The sequence below is a fragment of the Nilaparvata lugens genome, chromosome 11 (genome assembly GCF_014356525.2).
Source record: "Nilaparvata lugens isolate BPH chromosome 11, ASM1435652v1, whole genome shotgun sequence".
Lineage (NCBI taxonomy): Eukaryota > Metazoa > Arthropoda > Insecta > Hemiptera > Delphacidae > Nilaparvata > Nilaparvata lugens.
Genome location: NC_052514.1, coordinates 19,002,964 through 19,025,954, shown reverse-complemented (window position 1 = coordinate 19,025,954; position 22,991 = coordinate 19,002,964). Strand labels below are relative to the sequence as shown.

General features: G+C 33.5%; 2 protein-coding genes across 3 annotated transcripts; both read left to right on the top strand.

Moving 5' to 3' along the window:
- Window positions 1-643: 643 nt before the first annotated feature.
- LOC111064107 (cuticle protein 19) lies at window positions 644-9,386 on the top strand. Its single transcript, XM_022351782.2, has 3 exons — window positions 644-838; window positions 5,786-5,920; window positions 8,245-9,386. The coding sequence occupies exons 1-3, from the start codon at window positions 818-820 to the stop codon at window positions 8,611-8,613; spliced, it is 525 nt and encodes a 174-aa protein (XP_022207474.2). The 5' UTR covers window positions 644-817; the 3' UTR covers window positions 8,614-9,386.
- A 668-nt stretch (window positions 9,387-10,054) lies between these two features.
- Window positions 10,055-19,241, top strand: LOC120353573. Of its 2 annotated transcripts, XM_039437771.1 has the most exons (4): window positions 10,055-10,097; window positions 11,565-11,721; window positions 17,320-17,483; window positions 18,727-19,241. In XM_039437771.1, exons 2-4 carry the CDS (start codon window positions 11,581-11,583, stop codon window positions 19,073-19,075), a joined length of 654 nt encoding a protein of 217 aa, XP_039293705.1. In that variant the 5' UTR covers window positions 10,055-10,097; window positions 11,565-11,580; the 3' UTR covers window positions 19,076-19,241. The 2 variants fall into 2 exon arrangements, with proteins under 2 accessions (XP_039293705.1, XP_039293706.1); XM_039437772.1 differs by lacking the exons at window positions 10,055-10,097; window positions 11,565-11,721 and adding an exon at window positions 11,836-12,013.
- The last annotated feature ends 3,750 nt before the right edge of the window (window positions 19,242-22,991 follow it).

Genomic DNA, 22,991 nt, shown 5'->3' with positions numbered 1-22,991 from the left:
GAAGGAATTGGAGGATGAGACAATAAGAGGATTAGAATAAGGACATTAAAGGAGATTGAATCTGTTCATTTTTTTTTTTTTGCTCAGGGTGATCCCCACATGAGCTCCAGGCTTTACAGTATTTCCATTATAAAATAAAAAATTAAATTGCGGAAAGTAGGTACCTAACTCAAGAAGAGGTTGACTATAACCAGAGAGAAAATAACATCTCATAGAATAAAATAAGTATTTTTTCTATGCTATAACCTATATATCAGGTGTGTCAAGTATGATCGTGAGGTTAAAAGCAAGGAAGCTAAGAATAAGAAAAATATTTAAAGAGAAAAAAATTGAAGAACTTGGAAAAATAATTAATGAAAGGCGAGGAAGCAGAAAAAATAGACAATGAGAGAAGGAAATGAGAAGTATAGACAGATAAACAGGACTGGTGATGATGAAAACTAGAATGGAAGGCGGACATTGATAGAGAATCAGTAGGCTACTGAAAGAAACGAAAGAAGAGAGTAGATGGGGTAAAGAGCTGATACTGACCAAGGGGGGAGGGACCATGGAGGTATTCCCTCTAGGTAGAAGGGGGATTCCTAGAGGGATCACACATGATCTATACAGATATACTGGTGTGTATTTGTGGTAGGGATGTAGTGACCACACATCATACATAACTCCTTGACCTACTCGCTCTACTCCTGCACTTCCCCGTCCGTATAAATAGATTAAAGTTGGTGAACTATCCATCACAATTGTTCCAACGTTCTGCTCGTAGCAACCAACCATCTAGTCCAGTTTGTGTGTGTCACTCACATCATTATCCATTGAAATGGCTCAATACATGGTTCAGGTGAGTGAAATATATATTTTATTAAAAATCAAAATTTGGTAACAAACATGCATTTTCAATAATAATCATTGTTCGAATATATTAGTCCTAATCCTAAGTGAGCTTTTCATGATTTGATTGATTTTTCAACTCAAGGTAACTTACTGTACGAACTTATCATAAATGTAAGATGTACGGTAGAACATTATTAGCTTTTGATGAGATTTGATACAATCATAATTCAGCCAGAGTTTAGAAATTTTACTCTAAATTAAACATAAATGAGACAATTAATGATATAAAAAAATTCTTGAAGCCCTTCATGCTGGAATAGTTTTAATCTCCAAGCTATAGAATAACTTCAAAAAATGTCTCTTACAGGTATTTCAGTTGAAAAGTGTTATATCTAGGAGTTTTAAAGTTTTATTCAAAGGATTGAGATCTATCTACCTGACCTATCCATCTCATTACTTTTCCGTTTGATATTGCATGCAAAGACGTATCTTATAATATATTATTCGGTAGACTATTTATACTTCTATGTAAATTTTTGTAAGACAGTTATCTTTTGTCTAGTTATAAATTTAGTAATGACAAAAGTCATAAATTTTACACTTTTTTGTGCAATGACACTCACACATTATAAGTGTATTGAAATTCGCTTTCAAAATAAGTGAAAAAACTATTACTGAAGTGAATTGAATACATTCATTGTGATTGATGAATTTTCGTCAATATAATGCGCCTCCTTGAATTGTCTTAAAATTTTTGTAGAAATTCTCATCACATTAGTAACAGGACAACTGAAAATTTGAATGCAATGTATTGAAATATTTATTTTTTTTCTTATTTGAAATTCAATGTATTATAGTTTAATGCTGGATAAATGCTATGAATAGTTTATTACAGTTAATGCAATGGATTATATTCGAAGAAATAATTTTATTTTATCAATTTGAATGATAATTTACATCTTGTTACAAAATTGCAAGAGTTTTATCGAATTCCTCCCATTTTTAGTACTGTACTGTACTTGGGAAATGAGAAAGTACACTAGAATTACCTTTTCATGATTAAATCCAAAATTGGCCTTCACAGGTTTCTGCCCCCCCCCTGCGAACAAAAAAGAAGATAACCTAATAGCAATGCGAATAAAAAATTATAATTATATTAATGGGTAATGTGATATGGAAGGATAGTTGATAGTCTCCAGTATGATTCAAAGCACTATGACTTGATAGATTATTGGATCTAATAGTCAATCTTCATTGTGAAATAATAATGTCAGCTACGTTAATCATTTAAGATATTCTTGAATACTCTTCATTGTTATTTCTTATCTATTTCAATCTGAAAAACATGAAATGTGTCAACAATTATTTTAATCAACATTTACTGTTATCAAAATCAAATTCAAGTATAGGCCTAATTTTTGTAGACTTTTTAAAACAACCATTTTTCAAAAAAGGCGATTATTTTTATTTAGAGGCTGATGAGGTAAGAGGCAGAATTCATCCACTTATCAATATTTCAAGTGAGTGAATATTAACTCCTAGAATGGTAACATATTTCCATCATTTCCAAATAAAAAATGATAAGCCCAAATTAATTGGGAGGGAAAATTCAAATGGGTATTTATGAAATTTCGAAAAACAGAATAATGTAGTTGATATTTTGAACAATATATTTCAAGCGGGAGTCAATAGTGAGAAAATATATACCTCTAGTTGAACTAATTATACAAGCTTAATATTTGGAAATACAAATAGATTTATACCAGGCCTATCTCTAGAACAGTGATTATAATTGATAAATAGAAAAATACTAGAAATAATTGGGCTACTGATTAAATATTATGAGGGAAATAATTCAGTGACCAGTAATATTATTGGGTTGATAGAACTATGTATTATGAATTTTGATGAAAAGTTAAATGGATAATAAATATTATAGAATTACCTATCTTATGAATTTGAGGATGATTTGTTAAATAAAAATCAAATATCAAATGTAACATTAGAATTTTAGTTATAATTTAACTATATTAATAGGTTAAAAATAAATTTTATTGAGAGAGCTCAATCAGAACTATGAAAGTTATGAAGGGGATAATTAAGGAATAAGGAATTAGTTTTGAAAATGAGAATTTAATTTTAAAAATAGGCTTTGAATGAATTTTTCTATCACTAAAGCAGTATTATAATTACCGGTAGGCCTACATATAAAGCATATGAATCTCAATCATGAATGGAATAAAATTTCTGATCACGGCAGAGAATAGTTTATAATCCATTTATTGTGTACATTGTGTACAAATTATATCAACAGAGTTAGAGCAGAGAGTGTGCTATCAGTTGTTTTACCTAATCCGCCCAGCACCTCAAGCATCACCACAAGTCATGCAAGGAATGAGGAGTGCAACATCTCCTTAGATGATCGGAAGACACGTGCCGTTGTGTCAGCAAGTCACGCGACAAACAACTCTTCCACACAATATTGTAAACAATCACAGATCACAGGCCAACTTAACCTCAAAAGGCGAATCAGGCGACGACCTGAATTATTGGCTCACTCGCACTTTCAACCACGCCCAGCCCAGCAGAGGCACTCTTACTACATTGCACACACAAAAATAAAGGAAGAAGAAATTGCAATAGAAGAAAGACGGTGACAAAGTGGTCTGATCCAGATATCCGCAAAAGGAACTGCACCGACAACCAGATTGCATTCTGCAAGAGATAATAATGTCACAGCCGTCAACCAGCCCCATATAATAAGTGCATTAAAATGTTGTTGACCTGAAGACGTGTTTCTGGTAGAATTTCAATAACATATCGTACTAACCTTGGCCACAATCAAGTTTCTTCTACGAAGATTGAGTGATTATAACGCACGTTCAATACCGCAAGGACTTGAGAAAAACTGTAGGGATAATTAGTGCATAAAATAATTTTAATTGATGAAGGCCTACCGTAACTTCCATTGCAACCAATAGATAGAAGGTACACAAGAAAAACTTGTAAGCACAATAGTAATTAACTAATGATGTAGAGAAAAAATAGTTTAGTATCGCTGGAGGAATGGTCTATTTACTTTTAATTGATTGCATCCAAAAAATAATAAATGAAAGATTCGAGGTTTGAGTAGTGTAATAGGTTAAGGGTAATGTAGGCAATGGGCTATAATGCTTCTTCTCCCTATAAAAAACTCAAGTAAAAAATGAATAAAAATAATATTCATTATTGGGTTTATGAAAAATATAAAGATACAAAATTAAGATTCTCATGGAGATTTGAGTGGAATGAGCTTATTAAAAACCATTTTGTTGTTCTATTACTAGCTAATTGTTAAGGTCTACTTCCTCAATAGTGCAATTTAGAGCTCTGTATTGTTCATTCATTGAGAATTGAAAATTATTTATTAATTGGAATTTCTCATTCCTACTTCCATTTGAACATTCAGAATCACTTTAAACTTCCATTAAATTCACATTATGTAAAGTAATAATATTCTACCTTAGAACCTATACCATCCTTAATGTAAAATGAATGTAAAATTTATTTTGTTGATGCGCTTGAGGGTGAAGCATTTACTTCTTACAGTAATTGGAAAAAATTGTGAAGTTGAGCTTGTAAATTAACAAACCATGGTTATAGCATACATCTTCATCATCATCCAATGACTGGAATTTCTTATAAAACACTGGTCATTAAAGATTTGCAATTTAACGTGATTTAGTACAGACCAATTAGCTGGAGCTACATTCTGTTTGTTACTAAATGACACAATAAAAATACAGTACCTTCCTCCAATTATCATGGTCTACCAAACACTAAACACAACCTTTTTGAAACGTAACATCTTTCTTAGTCTATACTGGTTATTGCATAAACTGACAACTTAGTAATAAGTGACACTTATGGGCAGTTTCCGGTGTTGTAAACTCTCACCAGTTGAAATACTGTTTTATTTTGAGAGCGTGTCCCATATAGCCATCAAATATAACCGAACATTTACGGCCACTAAAAAAGAAATCTAAGCCATTACACCTTTGATAGCCTTGTTTTTGGAAAGAAGAGTTCTTCTAATGTTTCCTATTCAACTGTTACATATAAATGTCTTTTTAATCCACTGGACTAGACGATGATTTCTCTACTCATTTAGAAATAGTTTTTTTTTGTGAATTTCCAACATTTTTTGTATTTAGATTGTGGGCTTCTCATTATTTAAATTTGAATGTTATAAAATATTATGAAAATGTGATCATTTTTTTATTTGTTTTAACTGACAAACGCCCTGCAATACCAAGTGACACCAGATTAATCCATCCTAATGAAACAATAATTATTTGTAGTTCAAGTCTTATTACTAGTTCATGAAATATATGCTTGAGAATCAAGTTATCAATTTTTTTAAAAACGCAAAACAGAAGCTTCCATCCTTTACATTAGCCTACTATACCTATATTCAACAATAAAAAACTACAATAAAAGTATTAGGTACTGTTCTAACAAAACATGACCTATATATTTTTTATAATATAGTTCATTCGATCTGGATTAATGAACCATCTTGGATGACTTGACCCAATCAATATTATTAATTTGCAATAATATCATTAGTGTAAGAGAAACTATAAATGACTGTTAACAATATTGTGTGGATTAATAATTCTATATTTCTACGATGATTTTTATACAGTGGCTTTTGTAAGAAAATTGATAAATTCAGATGGATTTTATTAGTTTATATTATATTAATTGTTTTGTTCTATCATTTTCATTTCCGTTTAAATTTTTATTTGAATGAGAGATGGTTCAGGAGCAACTATTGAACAAGAAAAAGACACACATAGGAACAAATATCAATTATTAAGGAGGTAATGATCCTTCTAGAACTGTTCAGATAATAGTGATCAATTATCAGGTTTCCATTGGTTTTTGATTGAATCGATGTGTATTGTTTCAGTTGGCAGTTATCCTGTCAGTGGGTGTAGCAATGGTGACGTCCTATCCTGTTGAATACCCGTTCGGATACGCAGCACCTGTAGCAGCCTACCACGCCCCAGTTGCTTATGCTGCCGTGCCCAAAGTTGAAGAATACGTAAGTACCAACAATATTACAAAATGTATACAAAAATATTCTTCAAAAAATAGGTTCTCAAAGTGACTTCTAGTTCACTTTGTTATCATCAAATCGACATTTTTTATTTCACAATTATTAGTAGTTCGCTACTAGGCTGTGAATGATGATTCGTACAAACAATATCAGATTCAATACCTATTTTTATCTTGGACGTTAACAAAAGAAGACAAAAACAATCTTGGCTTTTTTGAAAGGAAAATCCCAAGAAAGATTTATGGTCTAGTTTAAGAAGGAGAGGAGTGGAGGAGAAGAACTAATTCAGAGCTCGAGGCATTGATAAAAGGCCGAAATATTGTAAAATTTATAAAGGCACAGCGGCTTAGGTGGTTTGGACAAATGGACATATCTGTAGAATGAACAAGAACAGAATGCCTAAAATAATATTCAAGGAGAGGCTACATTCAAGAATAAAAAGAAGAAGGCCGAGAATATAAGGTGGGAAGATGAAGTGAGAGACGATCTCCAAAAGATGGGATATAGAGGATGGAGACAATTAACAGAGAACCGAGAAGCGTGTAGAGCTGAAGTGGAGGCGGCCAAAGCTCATATTGGGCTGTAGTGCTAAAAAAAATATTTTTTTTTATCTTATTTTATCCATCAATAACATAAACAAAAAATCATAGAATGAATGGAAATGAGAACAGGTTTATCCTTTACTATTTCATTCCTAAATTTCGATTTAAAATAAATTAATTTATTAAATTTTTATAAGAAAATTTACTAAGAAGGCCTCAATTACAAGACAGTTATTAATGACAAAGATGTCAAAAATATGAACTAATAGTAATAAAGTGAGTTTATAGTTGAACAAAGCATTATTTACCAATTATTAAAAAACACAATATATAAGAACATTAAGTACCCTCTATTTGAAATATTTCAAAAGAACAACTTTTGTTGAGTTTTTGTTTTGAAATATTTCAAATAAAGGGAACTTTATGTTCTTATATTGTGGTTTTTAATCATTTTTAAAAGTAGCCCATGCTAGTGAAGTGATTTTACTATTTACCAGTAAATTCTGAATAAATGAGGACTTAATTGATACATCACATCAGTCAGAATAAGTAGATTCAATTTATACTGTATTCTGTATTAATCAAAACGCTCGCCTCAATATCTCAGTTTTTAACTACGGTATTCTCTGATTTCATAAGAACGTTAACAACCAGAGTTTTTGCTTTTGATTGAAGATGTATGAGATATTATGAACAGCCTCACAGATATGACATAAAAAGCTTAATATGTTTTACCTCTCATCTCAAGTTCATTTTATTTTCAAGATATAGTAATAATATAAGAGAGCGAAAAGGAATTATATGACTCACAGCAGTATCGAAATTTTAGTGGGTTAACAAGCCACGATTCTTCCAGCAAACAATATTCTGGAATTGACTAATTTCATAGTCTCCAAGGCTGCTTCAGCAAGCCCTGAAACAATAAAACAGTTGATCAGAGATTATTGCTCGAATATACATGAGATAGTTGACAATCTCCTACTCCTCTACTGATTCATTGAGTTCAAATATTATCACATCAATAGATCAGAAAATCAAGAATTTGATAAAAAAGATTTAATGTGACATTAGATAGAAGTTCGAAGATAATCAAGTTAGAAGTCAACTTCTAATTAGAAGTTAACCATTAGCTAGTAAGAAGTTAATCATTAGCTCAACATTTCCAAGAATATCTGAGTGTAGAAACACTGTAGAATAGTCAACTTATGTGGGTAAAATCCAGACAGAAAACTTTCATATTTGCTTCTGATAGCACTCAAAACCAAATTCACTTCAACTGAATAAAGTATACATACCGAACAAATAAAATTCAATACAATGCGAATTTTCTTAAAAGACAAAGGCCCGGTTGTACAAAAGCCGGTTAAATTCTAATTTTAATTAAGATTAATTTCGCGAGAACCAATCGTTCTTGAAAAGACGGCATCTCTGACGATTGGTTCACGTGGAATTAATCACGGTTAAATTTTAACCGGCTTTTGTGCAACCGACACTAAGTAATAAATACAGTACAACTACTTACTACCTATGATAAATACAATAGTGGGAGAATTCCAGACAAAAACTTATATATTAATTATTAATTTTATTCACATTCTATCTAATAAGGTAATTAATTTGATTATATTACTCTTGATCATCTTGTATTACATAATTACTATTATATTTCCCATTTTACCTAATTACACGAGTTGTCTCTACTGTTTCTCTTTTTTTTTTGCAGAAATGAGTTATAGGCCTATATTATTATTTATTGATGTGTTGCAGTCGCACCCAAAATACGCGTTCAACTACGGCGTGAAGGACACACATACGGGCGACATCAAGTCGCAGACTGAGGAGCGTGACGGCGACGTGGTGAAGGGCCAGTACTCGCTGCTGGAGGCTGACGGCACGACACGCACCGTCGACTACACGGCCGATGCGCACTCTGGCTTCAACGCAGTCGTCACCAAGTCCGGCCATGCCGTGCACCCGGCCAAGGCTGTCGCTTATGCTGCGCCCGCCGCATACGTCTCGCATGCTGCCCCAGCCGCATACGTGTCGCATGCCGCCCCAGCCGCATATGTGTCACATGCCGCGCCAGCTGCCTATGTCGCACATGCGCCCGCTTACGACCTCTCCTACTTCCATTAAATTGATTTATGATAACTTATTCTACCAAGCAGGTAAAATTATCTGCTTGATTAACTCATTATAACAAGCAGATAAAATTCACAAAACACAATTGGGGCCTGCCTATGTTGCACATGCGCTCGCTTACGACCTCAGTAGTGAAACAAATGCTGCTAAAAAAATACTCTGAAATATGAAATTAGTTGAAATTGAGAAATTTTAAGAACTGGAAAATGTTATGTCCTAAATTGGAATTACATATTAATAGTGCTCTTTGTTTTAGTAGAGTAATTTTGTCATCATCATCATCTTGTCCTTGTCATCTCTATCATTCTATCAACTTCATCTACAAATCTCTCTTCAATATTATTAAACTTTTTTATATTCTATTAGGCTACATATATTTCTCATGAATTCCTCTTCAAGTCATGAATATTTCTCATAATTTCCAACATTCTATAGTTTTTTACCAAGTTTCTCGCTTTCACTTTCCACATTCATTGAACCTCAATGGAGGATTTTTATTGATAATATACCATAACTTATGCATAGAAATCGCTTTGTGTCATCTTGCATCCCATAAGATCATCACAATGCATTCTTGTAGGCGTACTTAATAATGAGACTGTCTTATTCTATTTTGAATTGGACCAGTCATCATGAATTAATTTGCTCAATTACTTGATGTATATAAATATCAAATTATTAGTTTGATATATATTTAAGAAGTGTTACCTTGTAAATATTACAAATGTAACTTAATTGCCAAAAATTTAATAAAAACATTGATAATATTTTCGAAACTCATTTATTGTACCACCTTCCTTAGTCAGATACATTATCAATTCTTGATATTCATATTAACTATCAAGGAATTGGGTTTTCACAATATTATTTGTATCCAAAAACATGTGGGTACTGTACGCAGAATTATGTGGATGAAGAATTATTACAAGGACTACTTAAAATGGTTCTTTGACAGGTTTTACAAGTAGATTGAAACACCAACTAATAATACTATAGGCCTACATCTCTGGAAATGTTTCCAATGAGGATTATAATTTTTAAAGATTTAGTCAATAAAAGAGGGTAGATTTTACATGGATTTTGACGTAATCGTTATTGGATTCTCAACTGATTGTTGACGTTCCCAACTTCAAGGATTAATGCCCAAGTTCCCAATGCGATTACTCATCCAGTCGTTATTGATTTGATCTTTCCCAACAACAATCCAAGAGATCATAAAATATTGGATTATAGTTAATTATTGATGAATAACTAATTGATTCCATAAATGAATCTCCAACAATTAAATCGGCCTCATTCCACTTTGGGAAGGACAACACCAATTAGTTCAGGCTTACATCATGAGCTGCAGAGTGAATCCATTGAAGTGTAAAATCAGGTTTGTTCGATGGTCTATTTGATCATTGACATTCAATTAAACGTTGACGTTGTGAGTGATTAGTTGGATTGCAAATCTACTGAACGGAGGAAAACAGTTGGTAAGTGGACATAGTTATTTGAATTCTATTTGATTTGAATTGATTAGTTGATTAGAATATATTGATTACCTAACTGTGTCCCTGCCTGAAGAATAAAGCCTAGTTTCCTGCTGAAGTGTTTTGCTAGTCAACAATAGATAGTACGCCTATTAATTGTACAAAAGTGATTAAAATGAATTGAATGATTGCCGTTATTATGGGCAGAGTTAGGACTCTAGGTCCTCTCTGCTTCACATTTCATACATAAAAAAGTGCATATTACAAATTATTAGGGTCTGTAAGTAATTGAAATGAATAATTGCTTTTATCAAGAGTGCTAGAGTTAGGACTCTGGGTCCTTTCTGCCACACAATCCTTCACATTTCATACATTAAAAGTGCATATTACAAATCAATAGGATCTGAAATGGTGATTGAAATGAATAATTGCCTTTATTAAGGGCGGAGTTAGGACTCTTGGTCCTCTCTGACACACATCCATACATTTCATACATAAAAAGTGCATATTACAAAATCAAAATTAACATGAAACAAATTAGTATTGATTTTGTAATATAGGTACACTTGATTTTCTAACATGCACTGGTATGTTAAATCTATTGCGAAGCATTATTCCTATTTTTTTGTTTGTGAATTAAGAATAACATTATATTTTCTTGCTGGATTGTTCATTAACTCATTTTATTCTATTTGAATCATTCTGCTTTGGAATAATAAATGGATTAATTTCAATTTCTCATATATTTTTTGATAAAGATAGAAGAAGACATTCAGATATGATATTCTCAAGATTTAGTATGCACATAAGAGAAATTGGCAATATATTTGCCAATAAAATTACCATAAAAACCAATTTCATCAATCACTCAATGCACTGGGCGTTTCATTACCCAAGCCCAGGCAGTTAGGTAGCCTATATGTGGGCATTATCTGCATTAAAAACGTCCTGTACCTATTTAATTTGCCTGAAAAGACCTAGTGTAGGCTATGCCTTTTTTTGTGTATGGGAATCTTTCAAAGTCAAGTTCATTTTCAAATATGATTAATATTTTTGTAGATTGCAGTATAATTATTTTTGTAATTACCTTGCTCTAGCTTACAGGATAAAATTGGACAAAATTCAAGATTCTGTGAGTGAAATAATTTTAGCATTCAACAAAGATTCAACTGTATTCAAGAATATTTCATTGACAGATAAAGTTATTAGTAATCATGGATTAACATTCTTTTACTGCATATGATTGGAGAATTTCGTAAAACTTACCAATTTGAAGATCATTATTCTAAAATCAGTTATTCTTCTGATGAGAAGAAAGTTGGAAACAACCATCATAGTAGCCTACTAGTTACCCAGTAGTAGACGAAAGCCCATTTCTATATATAATTTCCAGCTAGAAAATGTATAGGCAGATTCAATGTTTATTTCACCATATTTCACTATACTTTATTAATCATTGATTCTTTACAGTCGACAGTTTGAAACGATGCTATGGCCAACAATGATTGTCGCGCTCATACAAACAGCAAAAATGGTTCATTCCATTCCAATAAAATCAGTGAAGACCCCTTCCGATAAGCACATGCATACATCAGAATGGGTTCAAGTTTTCAATCATGGTAACCAGGTAAGATAAAACCATTATGGGTTCTACAGTACTTATGAGCATGTCACCTAAAGTCATAAAGGCTCTACAGTCATCGCAAATATTATATTATCTAAGGTATTTATTTTTATCAATTGTGAAAATTGAGTTCCCCTAATAAGCACGTCATATTTTTCACACTCGTTATATTACGAGAGCAGAACACGGTCGGAGTGAACGCAACTCGTGCCTCAGACATCCTATGTACTTCTTCTACAACTTCAAAATACTTTTTTCCTTAGGCCGGTTACAGTGCTCGACCGACCTTCAGTGCGTATGTACTGACCATACGCATCCATAAATCAGTTTTTCTGACTCACAAAATGGACGCCTTTACAGATTGTATAATTGCAGCTTATTATCTTTGTAAACGAAAGATTGAAAGACGTAGATATCAGCAAGTTCACCCGATGGTCGCCCAAAAAGCATTTCAAAGGGAATTTAGTACCATTATTTACATCATTGCTTGGGGATGAAGATACATTTTTTAACTATCTCAGAATGTCCATCAGAAATTTTAATGAGTTATTTCGAGCTTGTATCACCATTGGAAATACTTGCAGTCACTTCAAGCTATGGAACAAATAAATGTAGATAATATTAATAATATATGATTTTTCCAATAAACTCTGAATTCACATATGACACTATTAATTGAGTTCATTCATTATGCTATGCAATTCAATATCAGCTGATTGTCGGGCAGAAGTGTCAGCACATTGGTTATGTTGCGATCGGGCTACTGATCAGTACAGCTCTGAAAGCTCCTATTTGTTTCAATAGCGCGTCAGTCGACCGATTAGTGTAAAGCAGTGTAAAACGCATGGTCCTGACCGTGCGCATGCGTGCCGTCAGTCCTGCTCTGTACGGATACATGGAATATCTATGGAAAAGACAAGCGCGACTGACGTACGCCCTGACGGTCGGTCGAGCTCTGTAACCGGCCTTAGCTGGAGTTGAGGAAGGTGTGGCTCCGAGGTACAGCGCTAACGAGAAGGCGAGGTTCGAACGACATCATTCGCACTTCGTGGCAGCTATCCAGTCTGTTACAACCTGCAACGACAAGTTAGACGCGAGAATATTCCGAAGAGGATCGGAATAGGAGAGGGAAGGCAAATAGAGACCAGACCAATTTGTTCCGACTCGTAAGCCGCATTTCTGACGACTCCAGAGAGCCGGTTACAGGGATTATCCAACTAAGCGACTTACGCGGCGAAGTCCTGTTCCAGGGCCCTTTTATCTTGCCGATTTTGATTGGGATAGAAAGAGGACCTCCAATAGGGATTGGGAACGCTTTTCCCGTCCCGGAGATCGCATTCCTGATAGCCACAGACAGCCGGTGACTGAGGTGTTGAACTCGGTGACCTCCAGTGAAGCCCTGTTCCAGGGCCCTTTTATCTTGCCGATTTTGATTGGAATAGCAAGAGGACCACCAATAGGGATTGGGAACGCTTTTCCCGTCCCGGAGATCGCATTCCTGAAAGCCAGAGATAGCCGGTGACCAAGGTGTTCGACTCGGTGACAAGCAGTGAAGCTTTGATCCAGAACTCGTTTATCTTTGTAATTCCGATTAGAATAACAAGAGGACCACCAATAGGGATTGGGAACGCTATTCCCGTCCCGGAGATCGCATTCCTGAAAGCCAGAGAAAGCCGGTGACCAAGGTGTTCGACTCGGTGACAAGCAGTGAAGCTTTGATCCAGAACTCGTTTATCTTTGTAATTCCGATTAGAATAACAAGAGGACCTCCGACAGGGATTGGGAACGTTTTTCCCGTCCCCGATATCGCATTCCCAGAGGCTACCAGACTGTTCCTACTCCCGTCTCACCACACCCAACCTTGTTAGGCAGTGCAAAAGCATGGCCCCTCTATCCTAAAAGAGGAAATCATCTCAACAAGGCACTCAAGGCCCTGTTTTAACCCCCGACACGAGCTAGGGTGGTTGACGGACACCACGTGAAGCGTCCCGTCCCCTACTGCGGCCCACCCCAGACGCCGCATGAGTCTAGCCGGCCCTGAGCGACACTGGAAATTCTGATAGAGGACGGTGTGGGCAAAAATCTATTAAGAACATATAAACATCTAAATAGGAAGTAAGGGATGCCCAGCTGCCCACTCAATGACGCATGTTTCTCATCTGCACCTGTGGTCATTCATGGATATCACGTGCACTTGCACATACGTGCATCCAATGTGATCATACCCTGAGGTTAATGATGTTAACATATAATTTTTGCTACCCATTAGATTATGACCTTGAACGGTATGATTATTGGACTCTATTTTTCAGTAGCCTAAAATATATTTTTAAATAATATTATCTTAGTAGATAATATAAGACTATATTTTATAAATTTCTATGATCCTCCAAAGTTTATAGACATAGCGTAGGCTACCTAAACGGTAATTTTATGTAGGCCTGATATATTTTAGTGATGTGATAATCAATAATCAAGCAATGTTGGCAAAGAAAGAATCCAAATGGAATAATCAAGTTACAATACAGTTTTATCGTTCTATTATTGTCACAAACCTGTTGATATTCTTTATAGGTACAATAACTCCATGATTTTATAATATTTTTTCTTCTTTCTGGTGAATGATGGAAGTTAATCTGTATTAGTATACTATTATTTTTATGACAGTATTACCTTCTCAATAGGGCAGCAACAATAACTCGAATAAATAATTATTGAAGTTTTATCAACAAAAATGTTCTTTCACTTTTATTACACTTTCAAAACGCAACGGAGCTTCTGGGCTGTAGGCTGTAGGCTAGTAGGTTGAGGCAGTGAACTCTAAACTAACTGGAACGGGCTGTCCAATGCTTAGCTACAACCAAAAGTGTGTAAAGCGGAGTGAGTGAGACAGGCATACCGTGTGGGATTCCCTTCTCTCTCGTACTCATACATTCAAGCAGGCTGTTGCAGCTCTTGAGTACGATTTTTCATTTTTAAAGTTTAAAAACGGATTTGAATGAGTATTAGGGCTATTAGTATTAGATCACAACCTTTTCTCTTAAATATTGTGATGTATTTGTAGTGAAATGCGTAGAATTGAATAAAAATACGACCGAAAAATGGTGATGTATTGTGTTGCATTTGGATGCAAGAATGGGCATGTTGAAGGAAATGAAATACCATTTCACAGGTAAGTCAAAAATTTTTATTCTGTTAATTAATTTGAAGAAATCTTTTTGTTTTACATACATTTCCAATACTTCTTTCTATATTGATCAGTTTATTTGACCAAAAAAAAAACAACAAAAATTTGTTTATATTCCTAGTAAGTTAAATATACCGTACTGTGATAGTTTCTATGTTTATTGAAAATTTCGGCCTACTTTATAGCATCTAAAATAAAAAGCATAGTTGAAGAACAAATTAATCCTTATTCAAAAAATAATAAATAATATGATGCAGAAATTGTGAATGTTTCCCTACAAAGACTATCATTCATTCTATCACACATTTTATGTATGATGTAATTTATGGATATAAATTTGGTGTTAAGCATCAGCATATAATGAATATAGTAAAACAAAATAAAACTTGTAGCACCCTTTATTTATTAAAAAACTTAAAATAGTTGAACAACTAGTTTCGGTTCTAAAACCATCTTCAGGTTCTAGTGTTATCATCATGAGATGACATAATTTATTTTAGGTACCTACTTTTATTTTGAAAAATATGATATTGCTATCAGCTGAATTGTAATTAATTTTTGAAATCTTCCCATTTCAAATAAATTTAATAATCGTTCAATTTACAATTATAAAATAATTTTATGTGTATAATTATAAGTGTATTATTGTTTATATAATTGATAATTATAAAATAATTATTATTTAGCATATTTTACTGTTTGCTTATCATATGGTCATAATTATAATACAATTGACATAATGTTTCTTCATAGATTTCTTTGCATCATTTCTGAAACTCCCACACTGATTTGAAAATAATGTTATCAGAATACCTAGTATATTGCTATCATTACATAATTTAATAATCCTGTGTTATTGAATCATCATAATTTATATTATTTACCTACTTTTATTGTGAAAAATATGAGATTGGACTATGAGCCTGTTTTTTTATTCCCAATCATTTCATGACAGTTTATATTTGTCCTTGTTAAATAAATAAATAATACGCTTCTCTTGAATCTGGCCCAAAGTTATTCCCATGCTTGTGAAAAGTTGACAATACTAAAACTACTGCAGTCACAAATAAAAAAATTCTTTTCTTTATTAATATTCAACCTATTTCATTATTTTGCTCTCAAAAAGTTAACAATGAACTGCTTAATAAAGGAAAAATAACGCTTCCGTGGAATAAGACATACAATATAGAAATAAAATAGAAATTGAGACTGTGCAATGCATTCTCCCATAAGAGCCAATGCGTAACAAAATGAACGAATCCCACAGCAATGCGGGTTGCCTATCTTTACCAGCTGCCTCACTTTTTTGTGTTGCTAGTCCATTCCAGTTAGTTTAGAGTTCACTGGGTTGAGGTTGAGATTTAATTTTTTGACAGTTTGAGGTTAGTTTTTTGAAAATTCCAGAAAGTACTGCCGTTTGCCCGTCACAGCGCTGGCGAAGCGCTCCGGAAACAGCCGCTACCTGGGGAGGAAAATCTGAACTAACTTCTTTTGGCGCGTTTTTCAAGTTGCTGATAGAAAGCCGCAACCATCAATTGGGTGAATTTCTTTTGTAATAATAGAAATGTACTTACTATCCATGGCTCCTATCAACGTTTTTCGGATGATTAAGGATGCATAGTATTTCTCACTTTACACTATCTTGAAAATTGCAATCCAACCCCCATTTATGATAATATAAGTAAATGAATACGGTAAGTAATAATTATTGTAGGTAGCCTACCCACTTGCTAATCGAATTCATCTTCTCTATATCTCTTGAGAGATAAATGTATTATTATTCTTAAGAGAAACCCCCTCAGTGGGCCTACCCTCATGGTTTACAAAACATTATTTACACAAAAAAATCAATACCATCAATATCACTTTTAACCCTTTTACTACCAAGGTTTTTCACATACGGTAGACAAAAAAAACCAAGTGGGGTAACTGGGTTCCCCCAACAAGATTTTTGTTTTATATATTACTTATTTCATATTTTATCCATCAATTCATTGATCAAATGCATTACAAAAAATAATAAAAAATAGTTATCTTTTGTTGAAAAATATTTTTCCAATCAAAAACTGACAGGACAACAAAATAGAGCATTCTATCATATTATTGTAGGTGACATTTTGTCAAATAATTAAATTATGGTTATAGAGGAGCAAAATTTTCTTAATTTAGATTTTAAGTGATCATTATGAATCAGGTTTGGCAAAATAATAAAAATACAACAAAACACACAAAAATAAATAAATCTACAACAAAATAGACAGAATGTGAGTTGGGGTAGTCCAATTACACCGATTGGTTGGTAGTAGAAGGGTTAACATATAGTGTTTCTATCCACTTTGCTTTCACCAATGTAACTAGATGTCAAAATATTAAACTTTCTTGACTCAATTTATGAGAATTTTTGTATTTTGTAGGGTCCAGGAAACTATGTTTTCAGCTATGATAATTCGGACTCCAATAACTTGCAGTTTCAAGAGGAGAGGAATGAAAATGGAACTATTGTTGGGAGCTATGGAAAAATGGGACCAGATGGAAAAATGAAAATTGTTCATTATGTTTCTGACAAGAAAGGTTACAGGTTTGTGATTAATTTGAATCTAATCTGAACAATGGTAATCCAATAATTTTGTAATTTTATAGTAGGTGTTCTTTGAGAATAATTATTATAGATTTAATATAATAATTTCTTCATAATAAGTCTCCGACCTACTGGACATTTTCGGTCTTTGATTTTGAATTATTTGTCAGCATAGCGCTATATCATGCAGTATTCTTGATTGTTCATTTCATTTGAGGCATGGGAGATTCATATTCTCACTCGGTGATACCAGAGAGAAACAATCTTGGTATCTATATTTCCTCCATGAGAGCAGAATTATTGTTTTATTGGCTTATAAGACCATAATAAATTATGCACCTCTTATAAATATATTATATAAGGGAAAAGTAGTAAGAATAATACCATACTCACACATTACAATGGAACTTCAGCAATGGATGAACTACGCTGAAATTATCTCCAAAAATGAACATTTATAATCATGAAATTTTTCATCAATATTATTTATTAATATTTTCCTTATACTTACAATACACATCACCCTATGTTTATAATAATGAACTGTAACAGATGAATATGATGATAGATGTGAGTGTCAACCGATTCATATCATTTGAGTATCTTCCTATGATCCCTCTACTTTGATACTGAGAACATCTCCATTGGATACCATAGTGTTGCTGTGTCTTATTTGCTTCTTTTGTTGTTCAGCATTCTAAAATTTTGCCATAGGTTATAATTATTGTTGCTGGTCCTATTAATCTCATTTTCCCAAAAGAATTGTAGGGCAAAATTGATTAGAGAGGAGACATTTCTTTTGAAATCTCTGCCCATGAACGTGATTTGAGAGCAGTATTCCAGGAGAGTACTTGAGGAATTTTAGGAGATGATAATTATTGTGAAATACTGTATAAATTGTAACATTGGCAATTTCAATAAGAATGGATAGTGACATTATAAAACAATCAAATTATTATAATTCCCTTTGAGATCAATCAATTCCATAATACAGTATGACTTTATTTATTTAGAGTGAACATTTTTTTCATTCGTTCTGCATAATTAGGCTGGGTACATTTATATTCATGTTTCCTAACCAGCATATTATTTCCACATCTCATCACTCTTATTCGTTCTCCAATATCAAGTGTATCTTCAATTTCAAGTGTAATAATATTTTAGACTGCAGCCTCTAGATATTTGATCAATGGTAAATCCGAAGTAGATATATTCTACATAAACATCTCAATATTGTTGACAGGTCGAAGGAAGAAGACATGAAGGCACCTGATATGCAGAAAACAAAGACCATTCTCCATACGGATATTATGAAGAACCTGGACAAAAACAAGAAGATGCAGGACAGTATCATGACAAGAACATCTTCGGCTGATGCAAACACCTTTTTGAAAGCAATAACACTTGGCCAAAATCCTCTGGGAAACATTCCAATGCCTGAAATCATGAATCTCAAGAACCAAGATCATCCTGACTTTGATGTACTGTTCAATAATGTTTATCCACATGATAAAAGGGTGGATTTAAAAAAGCTGATCAGTAATTATGATACTGGAAATTTTTTCTTATTGCAGTATCCATTCCACTTATAAAAGAATAATATTCAACATAATTTATATACATTCTTACGTTATGTGGAAAAAAATCAAATAAGTTTCATTCGAATGAATTCTTAAGAGGTTCTACTCTCACTAAATTGCAGAGAATAATTCATCATTTTTGTCTGTGCTTTGCTTGATTAATAAACCGTGTTCTCAATGATTGATTTTTTTACCTAGAATACTCACTTAGATCCTGAATTGAAGAAGCTGGCACAGGTATGATTTTCTTTGTCATTTAGAAACATGAATTCGAGGTTTTATTGTTGAGGTGATGTTGAGTTGATACATAAATATTAAATTGAAACTATACTTATTAAAGTCACCGTATTCAAAATTCAAATTCAAATTGATTTTTTATTTTTAAAAGTTGATGCATATCAAAAATAAAATAATGTTTAATTAATTAATTCGATAGATTTATTAGTACCTAATTGAGTATTCAAAATTCAATTTAAAATATTTTTGCTCTTTGTGAAAGCTTATACGTACGATTAGGCCTACATATAATATCAACAAAAATAATTACCAGTATTCGAACAATTACTCTGTTAGTCTCTATTCTCAAACTATTGTTAATCTCCAGTGAACTGGAACTTAAACATTGGACAGCAAAATCACTGGAGAAGCCAATAAATAATTATTGTTAGTTGACTACAATTTAACTTATAACATTAACGAATCTGGAATACTAATGTTTTGGATCGAAATTACTGAGATATCGCAATTATTAATAATTACTAGTGTTTTGCTTAAGTTTATTGTAGGAGTACAGTGTGGCCATCAACTATGTTTCTGTTTTCTTTTTAATATTCTTTCCAACTTAGACTTGGAGAGTAGGTAGTCAACTGTAACTGAGTACTGAATTATTCACTTGCCTGCTCTCTTTTTCATGAAACTGACAAGTTGCAGTTGCACTGAACTTTTTCCAAGTTTTTGAGTAAATCTCTGTTGTTCGCTGACTTGTTCTTTTCAACAGTGTTGTATTGACGTTCTTTCACTAACTTCTGATTCTCACTAGAACTACTGTGTACGAAAGGTAGCGAATTATTTGTAGAACCCAGCCTCTGTAAATTGTTATTACTGCATTAGTTGTGAGGAAATTGTTGAGTAATGAAATGGGCATGACTTTCTAAGATTGAATACAGAAAAAAATTAATTGTGAATGGAATAAGATAAATGCAATTGAGGAGTTAGCTACAAGAAGGGCATATAGCTGAGATCTAAGTTTTACAGGAACAGAGTTTAAAGTTTTAATAACTAATTTAAACGTAAAAGGCATTGAGAGAAGGTAATTAACTCCTAAAACCAACAAGATTAATCACTTCTGTACAGAATTTGAGTGTGAACTATATAGTTAAGTTATAAGGAACTAGCTTACCCGGCGAACTTCGTACCGCCAAAAAGTCAATGTATCTCATGTCACACTTGACTTTATTTGGTGAATCATGAAATTTATCTGACAATCAATATTTTAATTTACATCTCAATACGGACTTCCTAAGTGCTTAGTCATGCAGCATTTATTATTCCGACATTGCAATATATTCTCAATCAATTGGTAGTAATATCTATCAGTAAAGTGTTGAATTAAAAAAATAGATACCGGTAGAATGGATCCATCTATTGACAAAATGAAAGATTCGTATTTTAGTAAATTCATCCTAGTTTCAATTCGATCAATATGTGATAGGAAACTAATGATAAGTGACCTTATTACACTCTCCACCATAAGAATTGAAAATTAAAGATAAATTCATGTGATGCGCGAAAAGAGTAGCCTAATTGCTATTGGAACGAGAATACTATTCATGCATTTAATTGGTATCCAGCTATGCAAATTCAGTTGAACCCACTCTTGTGAATGATAGATAAGACGATTTTCCTTTCAGGAGACTTGAACTTTCTCGACTCGAACCATAATAGTGGAAGCGCAAATTGAAGCTATAACAAAAGTCGTCATACGTTTTCATTTATTCGGCTTGCAATACCAATTCAATTCCCAGTTAAACCGGGTGGAAATTGACAAGTATCTCAGTTCTGTATTAATTAGAGCGCCGAATTCATTCAATAAGTTCAACTTTTTTCATCTCTGCCCTGACTTGATGGCGTTGAATCTTTTTTATTGTTTCGTTCGCCCTCCCTAAACCCACTCTTTTCAGACTGGTAATTAAAGGCGAGAAAATTCGCAGTCTTTTCAAAAATTATCTACTTGACCTTTCTTCATGGCAGCACTTTTTCTTTCATTACCTGAACACATAAATTACTAATGAGATTTTCAAAGCTTCGTTTCAGAACAAAAGGATGTCGTTGATTGATGTCATTACTCATCTTCTCTGGAGTATAACTAGCCCAAACATTCTTTTTATAATACAAAATTTCTTAGTTTTGAAAATTTCTTATTATCTAAATCGTGAATCTATGATTAGAAACATTCTATATTGTATAGCTTCATGATATGGAAAATATTTATGAATCTTGAAGAGTTCAGACGAATTCACATAACAAGTATACAAGCGTTTTGAAACCTGCTCTGGGAGAAATAATTTGTTTTGTGAGCTAAATTGTAGTGTGAATTTTTCATCAAGTGTAGAATTGAATGTGATTAACAATTATTCAAAGTATTACTTTTGAGTTCCAATATCGACATGAATATAGAGAGGGAGCAAACATGTGCACAGTAGTATTTGTACGAAAGTGGGCTATAGTTAAATTTATTTGGGTTGGATCTTTTCGTTTTATATGGGCTTGAGAATCATTAAACAATATTTTCTTGAATCAATGAAATTCAACTTAGACGATCGAATAACAATATTAATATTATTGCCAAATCTAACAACGTAACAAATCAAAGGTTAATAAATCAAACACTTATCACAAGAAAATAAAAAGATAATACTATACATACATACATTGTTACATACAATATCATTCTCAACTATGAATGATTGGGAGAGGAACAACAGGCTTAAAGCCCAAAACTTATTATTAGCTTGAAATGAACATGAAGCTACATTATAGAAGAATAGTAAGCTATCTGACTGTTTCATATCATTTATCTGTATCTAAACTGACTAGTCATTTATATACAGTATCACCACCTATCTGGGGATCACCCTGGACAGAACTCTCACTTTTCGTGAGCACCTGGGGGAAGGGAAAAAGAAAATAACAACCAGGGTGAACTTGTTGCAGAAGCTAGCTGGATCATCTTGGGGTAGCAGTGCAAACACTCTCAGAACTGCAGCTTTGGCGCTTGTCTACAGTGCTGCAGAGTATGGTGCCCCTGTTTGGATGAGAAGCTGCCATACTCATCTGGTGGACACAATGCTAAATAGTGCAATGCGCATGGTCACTGGTTGTTTGATGCCAACAGAAACCAACTGGCTTCTAGTTCTCAGTCACATCCCACCCCCACAACTGAGAAGAGAGGAGATTGCTATAAGGGAGGTGACGAAGATCAGTGCAATGCTAACACTTCCAATATATATGGATCTACATTCAGATTCTCCTGCTGCATTGCGCCTGAAATCCAGAAAGCCAATCTGGCTTTACCTCTATGAAGCAGGATTTGCTCCACAGCACAGAAGTGGTCTGGTATGTGGGAATCTCAGGAAGTGAAAAATAAAGAGCTTGTGTCTGATCCAGGCAACAGAGTCCCTGGCTTTGAGCTGCCCCAACAGCAGTGGGTTCGCCTAAACAGGTTCAGAACTGGCCAGGGAAGATAATAAAACAGCATGAATATTTGGGGATTCACAGAGTCCCCCAATTGCGAGTGTGGAGAGACTCAAACCATGGACCACATTGTCTCATCATGTCCATTGTATCATTTTCCTGGAGGGTTGCCTAGATTGCACCTGGCGGTTGAGGAGGCTGTGCTCTGGCTGAGGGAGTTGAACGGCATTTGATG